The sequence below is a fragment of the Thunnus albacares genome, chromosome 23 (genome assembly GCF_914725855.1).
Source record: "Thunnus albacares chromosome 23, fThuAlb1.1, whole genome shotgun sequence".
In the NCBI taxonomy this organism is placed as follows: domain Eukaryota; kingdom Metazoa; phylum Chordata; class Actinopteri; order Scombriformes; family Scombridae; genus Thunnus; species Thunnus albacares.
Window position 1 is genome coordinate 19,221,543 of NC_058128.1, and position 18,448 is coordinate 19,239,990.

General features: G+C 40.8%; 1 protein-coding gene across 2 annotated transcripts; it reads left to right on the forward strand.

Moving 5' to 3' along the window:
* The first annotated feature begins 3,653 nt into the window (after positions 1-3,653).
* Positions 3,654-18,253, forward strand: fbxo18 (F-box DNA helicase 1). Of its 2 annotated transcripts, XM_044342642.1 has the most exons (22): positions 3,655-4,083; positions 4,853-5,020; positions 5,295-5,536; positions 5,600-6,022; positions 6,177-6,313; positions 6,603-6,750; positions 6,946-7,127; positions 7,217-7,288; positions 7,528-7,619; positions 8,147-8,315; positions 8,624-8,816; positions 9,121-9,208; positions 9,304-9,393; positions 9,482-9,618; positions 10,106-10,202; positions 10,337-10,503; positions 10,988-11,063; positions 11,160-11,354; positions 11,909-12,034; positions 12,238-12,344; positions 17,311-17,445; positions 17,618-18,253. In XM_044342642.1, the coding sequence occupies exons 1-22, from the start codon at positions 4,065-4,067 to the stop codon at positions 17,801-17,803; spliced, it is 3,249 nt and encodes a 1,082-aa protein (XP_044198577.1). In that variant the 5' UTR covers positions 3,655-4,064; the 3' UTR covers positions 17,804-18,253. The 2 variants fall into 2 exon arrangements, with proteins under 2 accessions (XP_044198576.1, XP_044198577.1); XM_044342641.1 differs by having other exon boundaries at positions 3,654-4,083; positions 5,295-6,022.
* Positions 18,254-18,448: the final 195 nt, after the last annotated feature.

The window sequence follows — 18,448 nt, forward strand, 5'->3', positions numbered from 1 at the left end:
TGAGTTTGTAGTGGGTGGTGGTGGTGTACTGCAGTAATTTATATTGAAAAGTGTTCCTAATACTTAGCCCCTCTCATGTATGTTAATGGAGTGGACAAAATGGTGAATAATGGTGCTCATCTCTCCAGTAGATTCCAGAGACTTGTAGAATCAATGTCAAGGCTGAGGAACACCATTCTTCAAGGAGATATTTCCTCATTTGGTGTTTTGATGATGGTGGTGGAGAGCGCTGTCAAACATGTCAGTCCAAAATCTCCCATAGGTGCTCAATTGGGTTGAGATCTGATGACTGTGAAGGACATAGCATATGATTCACATCATTTTCATACTCATCAAACCATTCAGTGACTCCTCGTGTCCTGTGAATTTGGGCATTGTCATCCTGGAAGAGACCACTCCCATCAGGATAGAAATGTTTCATCATTGGATAAAGGTGATCACTCAGAACAACTTTGTATTGATTTGCAGTGACCCTTCCCTCTAAGGAGACAAGTGGACCCAAAACATGCCAGCAAAATGTCCCCCACGACATAACAGAGCCACCAGATCGCCTCAATGTAGGGGTCAAACATTCAGAACTGTACCAGTTTTCCTTTAATTTGTCACCCTTCTGTATACACAGTCTATGGTTTGGACTGGTCAGCCTTCCACCTCTCAACACTGTCGTCCAGTAGGTGGTGATACTGCACCTTAAAGCTGCTTTGCCAACTGCCAATAGAATTCAATTAAGAAGAAGCGCCATCCAATCATGTGGCTTCTTCACCAACACAAACTTTAAAGCCTTTACTTGTATTTACTTAAATCATGTCTCTAGCTACCTGAAAGCAAAGGTGCTCACTTTTCAAACCGATAAATACAATTAACCCTGTAAGGCCCACTGTTGTCATATTACAACAATCACTTTTAGCTCTCCTAAAAAAAATCTGTAAATGCTTTTTTTTAAAGGCCATATTTACATAGTCAATGGGTCCTATTGTTTATCCTTGCAATGCTATTGGATAGTAAATGTGTTTATAAGTCTGGCCATTTGGCCATAAACTCACACTACCTGCAAACTTTCCGTCAAGCTCATCTTCCTGTTTTATTGGACCGGATTTGTAAGTAGTAAGTAGTAAGTAACATGCCTTGAATATTTTTTTTTGTGATGATTACAATGTCTAGAACATGTAGACACTTAATTATTGTGGAATACATTCATCAAACTTGATTTTGAGCTTGTTATGTCTATGTTGTAATTCTACAACGCTGGCTTAGAGTGGTAGTCAAAATAGCATGTGCACCTCACACATTACATGGGGACACCACTCCTCACATGTTCACATATGGAAAAAATACTAAAAGAAATATAATTTCTTTGATGATTCACTATAACTAAGTTCTAAATTTGTTTCCTCTGTTAAAATTTTGAGTTTAGACAAGAATTGAACAAATGCATAAACTGTTTCTGGTTGCAGTATTTGAAGCTCAATCTGTAGCAGAAACTGTATCTGTATCTTATCAGTTAAAAAATAGATTTAACTGATCCTCGGCTTTTTTCTGGGCTTTGTTTGTTTGCCCAAATAGTTGCCTGTTACGTTAGTTAGAAACAGGTTCTGACTGTTCTGAATGTTTTGGGGGGTGGTTGTTGCATTGTTCAGGGACAGGTGTGAATGGTCCTGGTTTAGGGATGTAAATGTTTTGGGGTAAGGCAAGTACTCCTTTAGGTATGATAAGTAGAGAGCAGAATAGGCTAGTCAGACAGTATTGTGTGAATTTAGTGGAATGTGTAAATGAATTAGGATTAATTTGCACTGATATTATTTAGCCTGGAAAATACTTGGCTCTCAATCCTGAACACTTGGTCCACCACCGTATCTATTCCTTCAGGTTATCTCATACAGTATAATACTTATATGTATCATTAATACATATATTTATTATTTGATTTTACTTTTTCCATTTCTGAATGCAACCAGCAAAGATAGGTCTTCTATACAGTGCGCAGGATATGTTGCCATCCAAAATGGAGAGAGTGATTTTGAAATGGAATCAGACAACACTGATGTGAGTGATGAAGAGGCAGATGAAGATGCCAGTGAAGTGGACAAAAAAAACCAACAACCCACTGACTTCCCAGCCAGTGATTATATGGACATCAAGCCCCAAACAGACAAACAAACACACCATGTCCCGTGACAAGGTATCGCTTGCTGAAAAATCGCACATTTTCCAGTGAAGACGAAGAGGACGCTGCAGACACTGCAATAAAGGATAAACCAACACGCTATGCAGCAAGTGGGATGTTCATCTTTACTTTTCAGAAGAAAAGAAGTGTCTTTGGGATCATCATTGCAAATGAACATGGCTGAACACTGGGATGGAGATGAAATTCAGTTTTGTAAATACAATTTTACAATTTTATTCTGTTTTTTCATTAATAAATGACTATTCATAAAAAAATATGACTGTTTTGTGGTTATTATTCATGGTATATACTGTTATGGGGCTACATAAGAAGTCAACCCTGCAAATTAACCCTTATTTGTTCTGTATATTTGTTCAGAGAATGTGAGCATGAATACAGAAATTCTGCTCCCAGCTAAGCCCAATGTTGTAATATTACATTTCCCTAAAAACTTGTTTCTTGGACTGTAGTCAACCATAGAGTTTTGATAGGTTAAGGTTAAGAGGAATCCCAGCTGTGGTGAACAAAAAGAGGAATTAACATCTTAATGTAGGATATGGCTGTCTGCTAAGGACTGGGTCTGGGTTTCTAGGGAAGGCCAAGAGGAAGGCCAAGAGGAAGCACATGAATGTGCAGAAGGCACGTACGCCCTCACCCAGCCCCAAACCATCCACCAGGGGCAGGGCAATCGCAACCCAAACCAGGGGCTTTACCCCAGGACTCCCACCAAGCGACAGAAGTGGGGTAATCTGTAATAAACCCTCTGCTGTCACACCCTTTGACATATTTATGATAAGATGTATTTCTAAACAGTTCATACATACACATCACTTTTCTTTACGCAATGTAACATGTAAACAAACAGAGTGACAATACGTGAATTTTTTTTTTTTTTTTGTCCAGTAGAATAATGCCTGAACAGCCCTTTTTTTGTTTATCAGCCTTTGGCTTAAAACTGATGTCAGTCACTAAATCTTTCCTTTCTTTCTTTCTCCTCTCCTTTCTCCTTTCTCCTCTTACCACCAGCATCTGCCTCAGGAAGTCCCGCAAGGCAACAGAAGGGCATCAAAGACTTCTTTTCAGTGACTGGTGTCATTAGTTCCAGCCCGCACAAATCTGATCAGCCCTGCTCCTCCACCTGTACAAATGGACTCAATGACCCAACCAAGAGCCAAAGGTTGTGGAAGAGGAGGAGGAGGACGAGGATGACAATGTCAGCCTGCTAGCACTTGTCTCTCTCTAAGGAGACAAATGGACCCAAACCATGCCAGCAAAATGTTCCCCACAGTATAACAGAGCCACTAGATCGCCTCACTGTAGGGGTCAAGCATTCAGAACTGTACCAGTTTTCCTTTAATTTGTCACCCTTCTGTATACACAGTCTATGATTTGGACTGGTCAGCCTTCCACCTCTCAACACTGTCGTCCAGTAGGTGGTGATACTGCACCTTAAAGCTGCTTTGCCAACTGCCAATAGAATTCAAAGAAGAAGAAGCGCCATCCAATCATGTGGCTTCTTCACCAACACAAACTTTACAGCCTTTACTTGTATTTACTTAAATCATGTCTCTAGCTACCTGAAAGCAAAGGTGCTCACTTTTCAAACCGATAAATACAATCAGTGACGTTAGATAGTTGACGTTAGTTGACATTAAGTGAGGCGGCACATTTTTTGGACAGGTTGGTGTAGCATGAACATGAACAAGCTAGTAACAGTCGTTTTTTAACGTTACTAACTAACGTTGGCGCTGAAGGTTCGTTTGTTTTTGCACAAGCAAAGCTAATAAATAATATGAGGACGGCATTTCTGCTAAGTTTTTAACTTTTCCTCGGTAAACAAATTGTGATCTCTTAAGTTACGTGGCTTTGGCATTAAAACACGGATGCAGTGACAACGAAGATGGAGGTGGCTGCTAAAGGTAAACGAAAATAAAGTTATGGCCTCTAACGTTTGTCAAACATTAAGGTATGTGTGAGACAAATAGTTTTAAAATAGCTTACATACTACTCGCTGCGTTTTATGCAAACATACAAGTTAAAGTTGCTAATTTTCCTAGGTTCAAAACGACGATATTTACTTTCCTTTTACAAGTCTGTCCTGGTCAGGATTCAACAGCCTCTGAAACAACATTTGGGTCATAATGATACTCTAAACCCTACTGACATCCACACTGATAAACTTTATAGCCCTGTAGTTGACGTAGCCGCTTGCTACAAGCCAATAAAGTCATGTCAGTTTTGGCAGACAGTTCAAGATGCTTAACATCAGCATGAAAACAATTTATCAACATGGTAAAATCGTTTTAAAGCAAAGTTTAACAATACAGAAATACAACAACCTAAAATGAACACCAAGTTAAGCACACATACAAACAAACAAAAAAAAACATAAAAAGTTAAGGTTGTCCAGTCTCACACACTCAAGAAAGAAACTGGTTAGTCATAAGCCTGAGAGAACAGAAAGGTTTTGAGTTTTCTTTTAAACATAGAAAAAGTAATGCCAGATGACCCGAGGGATCTGATTGGACTGTAGTCAACCATAGAGTTTTGATTGTTAAGAGGAATCCCAGCTGTGGTGAACAAAAAGAGGAATTAACATCTTAATGTAGGATATGGCTGTCTGCTAAGGACTGAATAGATTACATTTTCTATTGTGCTTACATGACTAAATGTTGGGTGGGTTTCTAGGGAAGGCCAAGAGGAAGCACATGAATGCAGAAGATTGTGATGAGCTGGGACAATGTGCAGAAGGCACGTACGCCCTCACCCAGCCCCAAACCATCCACCAGCGGCAGGGCAATCGCAACCCAAACCAGGGGCTTTACCCCAGGACTCCCACCAAGCGACAGAAGTGGGGTAATTTGCAATAAATCCTCTGCTGTCACACCCTTCGACATATTTATGATAAGATGTATTTCTAAACTAACAGTTCATACATACACATCACTTTTCTTTACGCAATGTAACATGTAAACAGACAGAGCGACAATATGTGAATTCCTTCTTCTTTTTTTTTTGTTCAGTAGAATAATGCCTGAACAGCCCTTTTCTTTTGTTCATCAGTTTTTGGCTTAAAACTGATGTCAGTCACTAAATCTTTTCCTTTCTTACTCACTCCTCTTACCACCAGCATCTGCCTCAGGAAGTCCCGCAAGGCAACAGAAGGGCGTCAAAGACTTCTTTTCAGTGACTGGCGTCATCAGTTCCAGCCCACACAAATCTGCTCAGCCCTGCTCCTCCACCTGTACAAATGGACTCAATGGAGAAATTTTTCACAACCAAGAGCCAAAGGTCGTGGAAGAGGAGGACGAGGATGAGGATGACGACGTCAGCCTGCTAGCCGCCATGATAGTGCCAGACCCTGAGGAGGAGGAGGAGGAGGAGGAGGATGACGATGTCAGCCTGCTAGCCGCCATGATGGTGCCAGACCCTGAGGAGGAGGAGGAGGAGGATGACGATGTCAGCCTGCTAGCTGCCATGATGGTGCCAGACCCTGAGGAGGAGGAAGAGGTTGACGATTTCAGTCTCTTAGCTGCTGAGACAGTGCAAGAGCCTGAGGCAGAGGAGAAGGAGGTAGACTATTTGGAGGGAATAACAGCAGAGATGTTCGGGGATGATGCGGAATTTGATAAATGTGACGGTGGCATTCACAATGAGCAAGATGAGGTGGAGGCCCTCCCTGACGCCCACTATGGGCTCCTGGGCAGCAGCAGGGTCCTTCTGCGGCCGCAGGGCTGCGTGGATGACCTTCCAGAGGAGGTGCTGAGGCAGGTACTGTGGCTCCTCCCTGCCCAGGACCTCTACCGTAACGTCAGCCTCGTCTGCCATCGCTGGAGGAACATCGTCCAGGACACTAAGGTTAAACAGACCACAGAGTTATATCAAGTTATATGTTAGCAGCAAGGTGTGAGAGAGAAGTTGAATAACATTATCTTAGTAGAAAGGATGTAACAAAAGCAGGGCAGTTGTGCACTTTTGTTGATGTGTGTGTGTGTGTGTTCCCTTTTTGCAGTTCGTGCCCTTCAAGAAACAATACTACCGCTACATGATGAGGGAGAAGGACACAGTGGGGGAGGTCTTCTCCATCCTGAAAAGCAGCAGCATAACAGACCCAGCATCGTCACAGCACAGCATACGACACCTTGTTATGTATGTTCGCATTTTCTCGTAGAGAAATGGAAATATTCTAGCTACCCTGCATTTACAAAGAAGAGTCTCATCACAATAAATATCTAACTTTTCACTTTCAAACAACAAAGACATAAAAACCTCTTAAGCAAAACTTCAGACGAAGCTGACCAATTGTAGAAAAAGCAAAGCTGGTTACAACTGGGATCAAATGTAAAGTTGTGGATCATCAGCAAAAGTATGGAAAGGTTGGCACTTGTTGTTGAAATGTTCACTGTGGTAATTATCCTGTCTGTGTAATGTTGTTCAGTGTAATGGCCCAGCATAAGGTCGGTGAGCGTGTGAGACCTGACGACGTCCTGGAGTGTGTTAAGAAACATCGCCTTTTCCCTCAGGCTGAAGCCTCCATCAGATTACGAATTCCTAACGTTCCAAAGTGTATAAACCTTGACATTGAGGTTTGTCTCACACACACAGTCCCCCTCCACTCAAAAATATGTTTTTCTTTCTTCATGGTACCCTTCCAAATGTTTGTAGGATGCCGTCATCATTCTTTCAAGAGCGACCTGTGTATGAACTGAACAGGTTAACAGTTTGTACATGACGTCTACGGAAACTTTAAGGTTTTCACATAATTTGTGTCCGATTCTCAGGGTCCCAACCCGTACGCGGCCATGGCCGTCATACTCATCCTAAGCGAGAGCGTCGGCGACGTGCGGGCCTTGGTGTCGCTGCTCTCCGGCTGCATGTCGTACACCGCCATCACAGAGTACCTCAGCCACATGGCCATGATGTTGCTGGCGATAAAGAGGAGCAACATTCCGATCAGTAACAGGTGAGAGCTTAAAAGTGTCAGCTTCTTTATTTTCACTCATCACGCTCGTCAGCCTTCCCACAAGTTTTTGTCTTCTCTGCCTCCTCCAGGTTGCATTACAACATCTACTATGTGCTTCATCTGATGGAGAACGGGCCCTTCTCTATCGGCTCTCAGGGCGGGTGAGTTGCGAAATTCTTGAAGGGTGAAAGAGTTCAGCACTAAAGACGGTGTTTACATAACTTTTTGCATACTGTTGTAGGGCTGTGACAAGTAGGACATTGTAACTCGTTGATAAAAATAGAATTTATCATCAACCATTAACCACAGGATTCTCTAAGCACTGATGTTTGTAGAACAGCCAACAGACCGAACAGTACATGTCTGTGTGTTTAGCGTTGTGTTTGTGTGTTTCTACTAGACGGCCTCAGATTCAGCTCACACGTGAGCAGCAGCAGATCCTCGGCCACGACATCCAGCCGGACCATGTGGTCAAGATCATGGCTTTTGCAGGTACATAAGCAACCAACTCTGCTGATGGCACTTGAGCCATCCACATAGTCATCATTTCTTACAACCAAGAGCTCACTTAATAATAATACAATGGAAATAAAAGACGATATCACTATTTGGCCCAGCTCAGACCCAAAGTATTTACATCTGAACAAAAAAACATTAATAATTTTTAGATCTGTAGCCCTCCACCACATGCAAAGCACTTTATGTGTGTAATAGGAACACCAGTTTAAGTGTAGAATGGCTGAAACATCACCAGGGGGCATTCTTTCTGTAGATAATTCATTTCAAGACATTTCGTTTAAAACCCAAATTCTGCATTCTTTCTACCATGTTAAACAGGTTTCATCAGGGCTGTATGTCGGTTCTGAAGTTAATGAAGAATATGTTTAGCAGGTAGCGATGAATATGTGTCCAAAAGTTGTAAATGTTCAGGCATAACGTCTCTGTAAACGTTGAGGGTCAGTAGTGAATTTTGTCAGTGCAACTGTTCAGAGCTGAGAGGTCGGTGCTGTCTGCCGCAGGTACAGGGAAGACGACCACGTTGGTGAAGTACGCCGAGCAGCGACCACACCTCCGCTTCCTGTATGTGGCCTTCAACAAGTCAGTGGCCGTCGAGGCGGAGCGCCGCTTCCCCCGCAACGTGCACTGCAAGACTGTCCACTCCTTGGCCTTCAAGGACATCGGGAGGAGGTGAGAATCAAAGTTGCCCCTCGGACCCTCTCAGCGGCAGTCATGGATTTTGAGTTTTGGTGTACAAAGAGAGGTGGCTGTGTGTGGCATGTTTTTGCTTTATTCAACATTTGCATATTAAATCTGTAATAAACAAAATAAGAAATACTCAACATGCTGTTCAGTATTCATTATAACCAGGCAGAATAACATTCACGTAGGCTTGTTTGCTTTAGTAACTCCTCTCTGTGTTTTTTTTAAGGTATATCAGGTGATTTCCATTTTTAAACCACATCATTTCTTACGCCTCTGTGATCTTCCCCGTACAGGTACCATTTTATCAAGAAGCTGACCTCTAACCTGAAGCCATTCGCCATCAACTCTGTCCTACCTAAAGGCCGCGGCGGCTTTAGTAAATCCAAAGTCGTGACCACAACTCTCAACACCTTCATGGCTTCAGCGGACGAGACCATCACCACTAGTCATGTCCCGAGCAATGGTGTCGATCCTCTAGAAAAACAGGTACTGTATGAACATATTAATGTATGTAGTGACACACAGTCTCAGGACTTACTGCTCTGCTGCTCTGCAAATAAAACATGCAGTTCAATTTTGACTCAAAAGACAGATCCCTGGCTTGTAGACTTAAATTATGGTGAATGAATGACAAACCTCACTAAAGATTAAATCTTGGCTTCTGTATTTATGGACTTTGTTTTACAAAGTTAACAAATGATATTACAACTCAGAACAAGGAGACACCGCAAAGTAATAATAAGTAAGTAATATTTAAACTGTCCTGTAAACTTCTATTTTTAAATCCCAGCTGTTTGTCCGCGACGCGCAGCACATCTGGAACAAAATGAAAGAACTCGTCAAGACAAACACCGACGCCTACTTCATGACCCACGACGGTACGCCAACTGAAAATAAATGAGATGAACGTCAATAATTCTGTTTATAATAGAAGGAACGCTGCAGGTGCTCAGCAGAACTTTTTCATTCCCAGGTTACCTTAAGTTGTGGCAGCTCCAAAATCCCTCCCTGTCTCACCAATACGACGTCCTTTTCATCGATGAGGCCCAGGACTGCACTCCAGGTGTGTTATGCAGTCCTGCGTGATTTTGGGGGAAAAAACATAATGATTGTGATTATTATGTTAAACTTTTCTCTCCCTCTCCTCCCAGCCATCATGGACGTGCTGCTGTCTCAGCACTGTGGGAAAATCCTGGTCGGAGATCCTCACCAGCAGATCTACACCTTCAAAGGAGCCGTCAACGCCTTGCACATTGTCGACCACACGCACATCTTCTACCTCACACAGGTACACACACATAGAAGCAGTTAAGGTCATTGAATTTCTTATACAGAGGGATGCTCTAAACTACTCTTTTAAAAAAAAAAACCTTAAAATTCAAGATCTTGCTTATTGATGTAGCCCACGGCTTCCTCACTCTTTTCATGTTTACGTCACCTGAGGCATAATGGAAACTGTAGAGCCAGAGCTCAAAACATTCATCGCAAATGTGAAAAACAACATGTGATGGAGCAAAGGTATCATGAAAACAACATTATATGGCAGGCCTCCCTGAATCATATAGCAACTGTCTTGTCTGTCTGAAAAACTATCAATAAAGGGAGCGAAAACTGAGTTTAAACAGCTTTGGGTTCAGACAGCTTGAGATGTTGCTGTAATAGCCGTCACTTTTTTCATATAGTCTCAATTTAACCCATATCTTCGGGGCACGCTGTTCTTCATTCTGAATAAGTTTCTCGCAGTAACAGTGAAGGTTTCTCTTATCTTTGTCCAGAGCTTCCGGTTCGGTGCTGAGATCGCCTATGTCGGTGCCACCATCCTCAAAGTGTGCAAGAAAGTCCAGAAGATTCTAGTAGGAGGAAAGCAGAAAGGTGAATACCGCAATATTTCACCATAAGGTTCCTTTAAAAACAGACATGATTTCCTTCCTTGGAAAGATTAGAAATATCCCATTTCCCTTTTTTTTTTCTTTTTTCTTTTGTTGACATGTCTGTGTATGCAACAGGCGGCGTGTGCGGCGAGACCGCAGACAAGGTCGCAGCCTCTTTGAGGATGGGTGTGAGTCCTTGCCGGGGGAAGACGGCCATCCTGTCTAGATGTAATTCCAGCGTGTTCACCCAAGCAGTGCAGCTGACCGATGCCAACCCCCACTGCCGCCTCCACTACATAGGAGTGAGTGTACACACACACATATATGGAAAGAAGTAGTAGCAAGCATATTTTACATTATGAAGATATGTCAAATTAAAGGAAAAGTACAGAGTGACAGAAAATAGTTAGGATGGGTATGTAGTATAACAATATAATAGGATGCAGAGTATAAATTCTTGTAAAATAAAGAGGTTCTAATTCTAACAGGATGATGAATTGCTTTCTGTCAAGTGTCAAAAAGCACTATGTCTGACACCTGTCTGACTATACACGTTCTCTGTCAGGTTGGTAAATGTGCCCACTGCAGGGCTGCGTAGAAAAGAAATGAAAGCATTTTTAAATGATGAAGTTATGATGAAGGGTTCAGTCTTATTACAGCTAACTTTTCTTCATCTCTCTCTTCATTTAAAGGCAGTAGAAGGCATTTAAAGCTTGTAAGAAGTGATTAATTTTTGTAAATGTTGGCTTATTGATCAGGCACTTACAGGTCTAGCTCTTCCTACAGGGTGTCACAAGTATCGGCCTAAACAGGATCCTGGATATCTGGCAGCTGATGCAAGGAGCAGACCAACAACGAAGACGTGAGTTTCCTACCAACGCACACCTCTAGCCTGTGATGTATTTGTTTTAAATAAACCGACCTTTTTGACGGTGATGTTGAATTTCCTCCGCCGCAGCCATCAAGGATCCTCTCATCCGCTCCTTTGCGAGAAAAAGTCGGAACGCCTTCTGGGCCCTGAAGAAGTACGCCGAGCAGACAGAGGATCACGAGCTGGAGGGCAAACTCAACACCGTAGAAAAATACGGACGTCGCATCCCCAAACTGGTGACATGCCTGGACAAATGCTTTGAAAGTGACATGTACAAAGCAGGTATGCACAAAAAGGCTGAAAAAAAAATGAATGATGTAAATGAAGGCCTCATCAAAGTATCGGTTGTACGTGACAAAGTGACAAACATCAAAAATATAACGTAAAGTACGATAAAATTAAATTAAAATGAGAACAAACAGTTAGTGTAGTGTTTCTGTCTCAGTAGTAGTGACTGAGCGTGACTCATTGTGTTGTGATAATGACTACTCTCATGTTTGCCAGTATTTGGTTCCTTTTATTTCATATTTAAACATGAGTCATGTACTAACAGAAGAATGGAATATATAATGTGGTTTTCCTGTTTCTGCCCTTTCATAATTTCAGTTTTTTTTTTATAGTTTAACATCTGCATGAATACTAAATTCACTAAAATTTAGTGTAATTGCGTTCCAGTTTGGAAATTACTGGAAAAAAAGGAAGGGTTTTTTTTTGGAAATCTGTTGCATATTTGTAAAGCTTTACTTATTTTGCATCAATATGTGAAGTTTTTCAGTTGTTGTATGCAGTTTTATGCTGCACTCTCACTCTTGCCAACGTTTGCTGCTTTGTTCCAGACTTTATACTCGGAACAGTCCACAAGGCTAAGGGTCTGGAGTTCGACACCGTGATGGTCACCGATGACTTTGCCAAGGTTCCGTCCGCCAGGCACGAGCTACACCACTATCCCGCCTTCTCATTTTGTGGGTGTTTATTTGGATAAACCTTTCTTTTATTTTTTTACATATATTTTACATTATAGGTTTTTGTATATAGCTATGCTTTCCTGTTCGTCCGTTGATTAGTAGTTAACTTTGAACACAGATATTACAATATTTTTGACTGTAGATAGCTCTTCTGGGAAGCAAACCTTTAGCTCTTATATTTATTTCTCTTTCCTGCTCAGCTAAATTCCCAGACGATGAGTGGAACCTGCTGTATGTGGCGGTGACTCGTGCTAAGACCTCGCTGATCATCACTAAGAACATCCGCCACATCCTCACAGTGGCTGGGGTAGGACATAACCAAGCAATGCACTTTACTTCTTTGCATTGCCACTACATATTAAGTCATATCTTGTCATATCTTGTCCTCCTGATATCATCGACCACTTCCGTCACTTGGTTTTCCTCAGAACTCTTATCACACATATGGGCAGACAACATAAGTTTAGAACATCCTCTGCTCAGAATCAATGACGTTTTTGAGCAGTTTCACTTCCTGCGTTCTCTAAACTTCTTTAAAATTGGTGTCAAGACTATGTAGGTGGCTGTTGTTGTCCAATTTCAAATGTATAGGTGGTGTCAAGTGTTTTAAGTGCTTGTAATGGAATTTCTTTGAAGTCGGTAATAGGTCAGTTCTTTCGGAAATGGTAGGAAATTTTACAGTTGGGCCATTTTGCGGTATTACATCATTACTGGGAAAAATATCTTTATAAGCCAGGAAAGACCAAAATAAACAAAAAGAACAAAACCCCGCAACCCCAACTATGACCTGTTTCAACCTATCGCAGCCTCAAGGCCTGGACCAGAAGTCTCCAGGACAGCTTTTTCCACCAGGCCACCAGGCTTGTGAACAGCGGATACAGACGGCCTGCAGCCTGCCTGATGTCACAAACACATAAATAAGCACATATATTTGTCCATACACATATAGATATTTATTTATATATTTTAAGTAGGGCACATGCACTTTACACACACTCATGTTTTATACTCTTGTTCTTAGTTTCCTTACTGCATTGTTTGAGGAGCTGAAACCTAAGATTTGTACTCTCTCGTACTTGTGTAATGAGATGTGGCAATAAGGAACTTGAAATGTTTAGCTTAAGGGAGTTCTTTTATTTCAGGAAAGGCTTGGGGGAAAACATAATGTTGTCAGAGATCAAAATTCCAGTGTATCCGCAGTAGAAGCAGAAGTCAAACATAATTTGCTGTGTAGGCTTTTAGGATTTCTAAATGGAGATGTATTATGTGCTTTTAGAAGGAGCTGAATTGTTGGCAGTCTAAATCGCAAGGTCGCTTCCAGTTCCTTCCAAGCTGCTTATAATGTTATCAGTGACCTGTATAAATACGACCCAGCTGGTGTCCTACAGCTAACTGATGTATGACATCCAAAGAGCAAATGTGTTTAATCACTCAATCATTGGTATTTTTGCACCTTGACAGTGCCGGAAAAGACAAGACTCTCCTCAAGACTCTCTCCTAACATGCTTACCTTCTTAGTTTAGCATTTACTAATTGGCACTAAATTCCAAGTACAGCTGTACAAGTTTTCAGGGCACTCCATCCAACATTTCATTCAAAACTACACATTTTAAGGTCATTGTGGCGCCAGAGGGACCAGAAATGTTTGTACAACATTCTATGACGAGGGACTAACAGACAGGCTTTTCTATCTCTCCCACCGCTGTAGGAGCCACAGTTTAGCTGCTGCTGCAGTGCTTCTTTCAAGGCGTAATCCTCCATCAAACACATCTGGCAATGTTTGCTTTTTGCAGTTTTTCCCATGAGAACTTTTGTTGTTTGAAACTCTGAATAATCCTAGTGTTGCAAATTTCCAAACTTCTCCTCTATTTGTAAATTCCTCACAGATGTGAAGTGTAAGGGGATTGCTAGTGCCCATTAAATATATACGGTATGTTTATGATGAAAATGAGCCACATAGAATGAATTTAATCCAGGTTAACCACTCTGGTACTATGTTAGAATTCTTTGTTTTATTGGAGATGCAGTTTTTCCTCACAAAGTACTACAGTATATTCAGTCATCCATCTCACATTGCTGTTAATGAATTTCATCATCTTGTGCTTTCTGTTGGATCAAATGGAAACATCTCTTGGGTATCCTGATGGAGAGGAACCCATTTGGACCAACACACACAGTCCTAATGGACTTTTTTCAATGAAGACATGTCACAATAAGGAAAGCACAGGTGTAATAAAATGAACGATGGGTTAATTCCATTTAGTTGCTTCAGTGTCAGGCACCCGTTATTGACTTTATTCAGACTTCACATATAATTAGCCAATCTGATGTGTATCTGTATAGGCTAGGAGGCTAGTCAATGCATTCTCTATTGTGACCCATGTGCTGCAATTTTGTGTTAGTTAACAAGGATTTTTTTCCCTTGTTAGTTCACAAGAATGTTATAACAAATTATTTTTCATGTTATTATGACCTATTTTATCCTTTTCACTACTGTAGACAAATATGATTTGTCATGGCGGCAGCAGCTCTGTCTACCTAAGCTGTCAGCATTTGTGTGTTTTGGCCCGTGTCTTATCGTGGAAATATTTGCACGGCTCCAGCAACGTTGTTAACATTGTTACTTGTTGAAGCAATTATTGTCACTGTACAGTCTATCACACAGTGACATTATATATAATAAGTGAGAACAACCCCCCGTCCCCCAGGACTTCCTCTCACAGTCCATGTGGAGTGAACATTAAGGCGGGCATGAGGACCTCCTCCTGTAACTCAGCCTGACAGTTCTTTCTCACACCCACCATACTCTGCCACTGGGAAACATCTGGGGTATGATTCAGTTCTGAGAAAGTATGTTCTTAAACCACACCCTTCAACGGGACTAGCTGGGGCCCACCATCTCAGACTGTTGCCCTCAAAAACTTCCTCGCAAAGACAGAAAACCATTTCTCATACGAAATAAATACCTGAAATATGTTCTGCATGTTCGCATTAACTAGGATTTTATTTTGAAAAGAGATTGGCTGTGTTCTTCCAGTATATGTTGCTCTAACATTGAACACTTTTGTTAATATAAAACATAACCTTGTGTGGGCACCACTTCCCTTTTTGATTAGAATATGTTAGTCTCAGGAGGAAGCACTAACCCTTATTCAATTTAATCAATGAATCAGTCTCATAACCATAAGTTCTTGTCCCAAACAGTGACCTCTATTTACTGTGCTCAAAGAAAACAACAATACCTTCTTATGATAAATGCAGACATTTATTAATAGCTAAACATCTTGAGGATACATGATAAAGCACAAGATAATAAATAAGAAGAATAATAAGGCCTATACATGATAATAAAAATAAAATAATAAAGAAAATGGTTCGAAGTGTGTGACTCGAGGCTAACGTATTGCAACATGGAACGCTAATTCAACTTCTCTAAAGAATTTATCTTTTAATTTTAACATTATTCAACATCAACCCTTGATCACAAAGCCATGCTAGGCACTACTGTTGACGAGTTTCGTTACTGCACAGATGTCACGTCTGCAGGTCTGGGTTTGTGGTGGTTCAGCTGTAGTTAGCTGTAAGTTACAACTCAGTGCGTTCTGGCCTGGTTCGGGTCTTTGCGGTGCAGCGGTGGTGAACCACCAGCGGAGGGGAGTCAAGAAGTTTCAGGCTGCTCTGAAAGAGTCTTTGCGGTTCAACTCCTGGTGTGACTGACTGCTGTCAGCAAGCCTGCCGAGTTCCAGTTTCATGTGTCGCTATCTGCTTCCAGAGTGAAGTTTCAGTCTGAATAGGGGATTCAGGCTTTGGTTGGCTTCTTGTTATCAAGTTTAATCTGACTACACTCAAATCTTCAGTGGCGTAAACTTGTTTCAATAAAATATGCATATACTTGGTTGAAAAACAACTAAAAGAGACGTCTTAATAAAAATTGTTTTGGAAAAATCCCTCTGAGGCTTATTTTATAAATTTGAAAAAGATAGGCTGAGTCTTGGGTGTGTTTTAAATGTTTTCATGCCAAATTGTCGATGAATATTTAATTCCTTTGTTCTGGACTTTTAAGGTGTGGTGTTCTTTTTAACCCAGCCTTTCTATAGCATGATTTTTGCACCATTTCTCTTGCACCAAATCCCACCATCTTTAAGACACTTTATTGCATTTTTATTGTTTTTCATGATTGATTATGTCTGTTACTTAAGAATTTTAGCTGTGTTTCCTTTTCAAGCTGTTCTTGTCCTCTCTTTTAATGCAATGCACTGTTTTCCATTTTTCTTGTTTGCCTTCTTTTATTCTATGCATGTATTCCTTTTGTTTTTTGTTTTTTTTACCTCTTTAATGTGAAGCAACACAAAGCATGCAAATTAAGTTATTATTATTATTATTATTATTATTATTACTGTTACTTCAACTTGAGTTGGTGAATAACTTTCTTACACTGGGGAATTAGGTTCTGAGTTTTAAACACAAATTCACACTTCAGTCACTATCTCTGAATATTTCATGTACCATATATTGCAAAACCATTCAGAAAAACAGTTCAACATTAAACATTCATTTTGTAATAAGTCCATTCTTCTATCAACATATCAAACATTAACCTTCATATTACCACTTCTCATGATGTCTAGACATCCAACGTTCATTGATTCAACTTTCTCAAACCATCTACACTGAGATAATAATAATAATAATAATAATAATAATAATAATCTCTACAAAAAGTTGGTTCCTTGCGCTTGGGCCCTAATTAATATCTCCCCAACAGATAATCACACAACTGTTACAGTTATACCATTCTTCATGTATTTACATGATGAATAACATCACATAACTTGGCTATTTGCAGGGAGACTCTATGTCCATGTCTTCCAGGAATGTGGGTTAGAGTTTATGGCCCTGGCCCAGAAGATGGGAATTTTCTTTCCATGTGTATTGAGTCGATGATACTTTCTCATGGTTCAAAAGACCCCAAAGGTCAATTATGCTTTAATTAATTTTTGGTCGGAATTGGTCTCTCAGGAGGTCTGTTCAGTTTCCATTCTGTCAGTGTTTGATTTTTGGGTAGTATCCTGATAACAAACACCCACTGGGCAAAGAGGTCAGTTCGGGGTCCAGGGGTGAGGCACTCTCCATATCTCTTTCACTCACTCTCGTTCACTCACCCTTCTTAATTTGAGATGAAAGAAATGCTATTTTATCCATGGAATTGAAGAAAAGGCTGTAGTGTCCTACAACATTGTAATGGAGAAACTACAACCTCTTGTCATCTCCAGGAATACTTCCTGAAGTCAGAGATGCCCAGCTCCCTGGTGAAGGTGGGAGAGCCTCTCCCATGCTCCATTGGAAACTGTCCCAACTGCATCACTCCCGGCTCATCTTTCATCATGTGCAGAAAACGGATGAAATGTGTAAGAACAAGAATGCTTCACCTATTGTCATTTGTTTAGTCTCTCAGTAGTGAATACTGTAGTACGGATTTTGTCATTGACATAGAAGATTATGATGGACATAAAATAAATCTAAAAATCAAACAGAATTTTTGCAGAAGTTTTAAAGTGTCTCTCTTTCATCTGTGTTCAGACCGATGGTGTGTCTGAAGGCGGCCCGCTGTGCGAGAGGTGTGTGTGGACACGAATCGGGCCAACTGCCTTCCTCATGACAGACGACGTGCTCTCAATGGCTGAAATACCAGAAAGGCTTGGCTGGCCAGACCGGCGAGCCTGGCCAAACTTGCCGCGCTGCGTAATTCCCCCGGTACCCCTCTGACGCTGCTTAAATCCAAGGTTCTAAAATAAATCCACCTCGGTTTTTCCCCGGAGAAGGAGTTGACTTGGACATGAGCATTAAGAAAAAATGTTTGGTCATCCAGAGACACTGAAAACGGACTGAAAACAATTTTTGAAAAGATGTTTTTAGTTTTCTTTGTAACAGATGAGTGCTCAGTGATTACCGACTGTGTTTTGTATTTTAATTTATTTGTAATTTTCCCTGTATGCACCTTGTTGTAATATTGAAGTGAGATGCCCTTAAGAAAAGCAATTAACAGCCATCTGCTCCTAGCGGCCATCAGCAGAGGACTGAGGCTTAACTGGAGAGCTCAGTGTGAAGCAGTATTTTTGCCTCATACAAGAGGCCTGGCTGTAAAAGGCTCAAACACTAATAAATTTAAAAAAAAAAAACAAAAAAAAAAGCAGATTTGTTTACTTTAACTTAAAACAAAACATTTTGTGAGCGTCTTTCTTTTTTTATTCAGATGTGATAGAAGTCAGGATTTTAATGACAGTAGAATACTTACATATATTTTTCGGTGGTATGTTGTTAAACGTGTATGATAACAGAAAACTAGCTAACAAGACAAAAGTTCACTTTATTTCACCATGATTACATAAAACTATTACTGATAAGCAATTC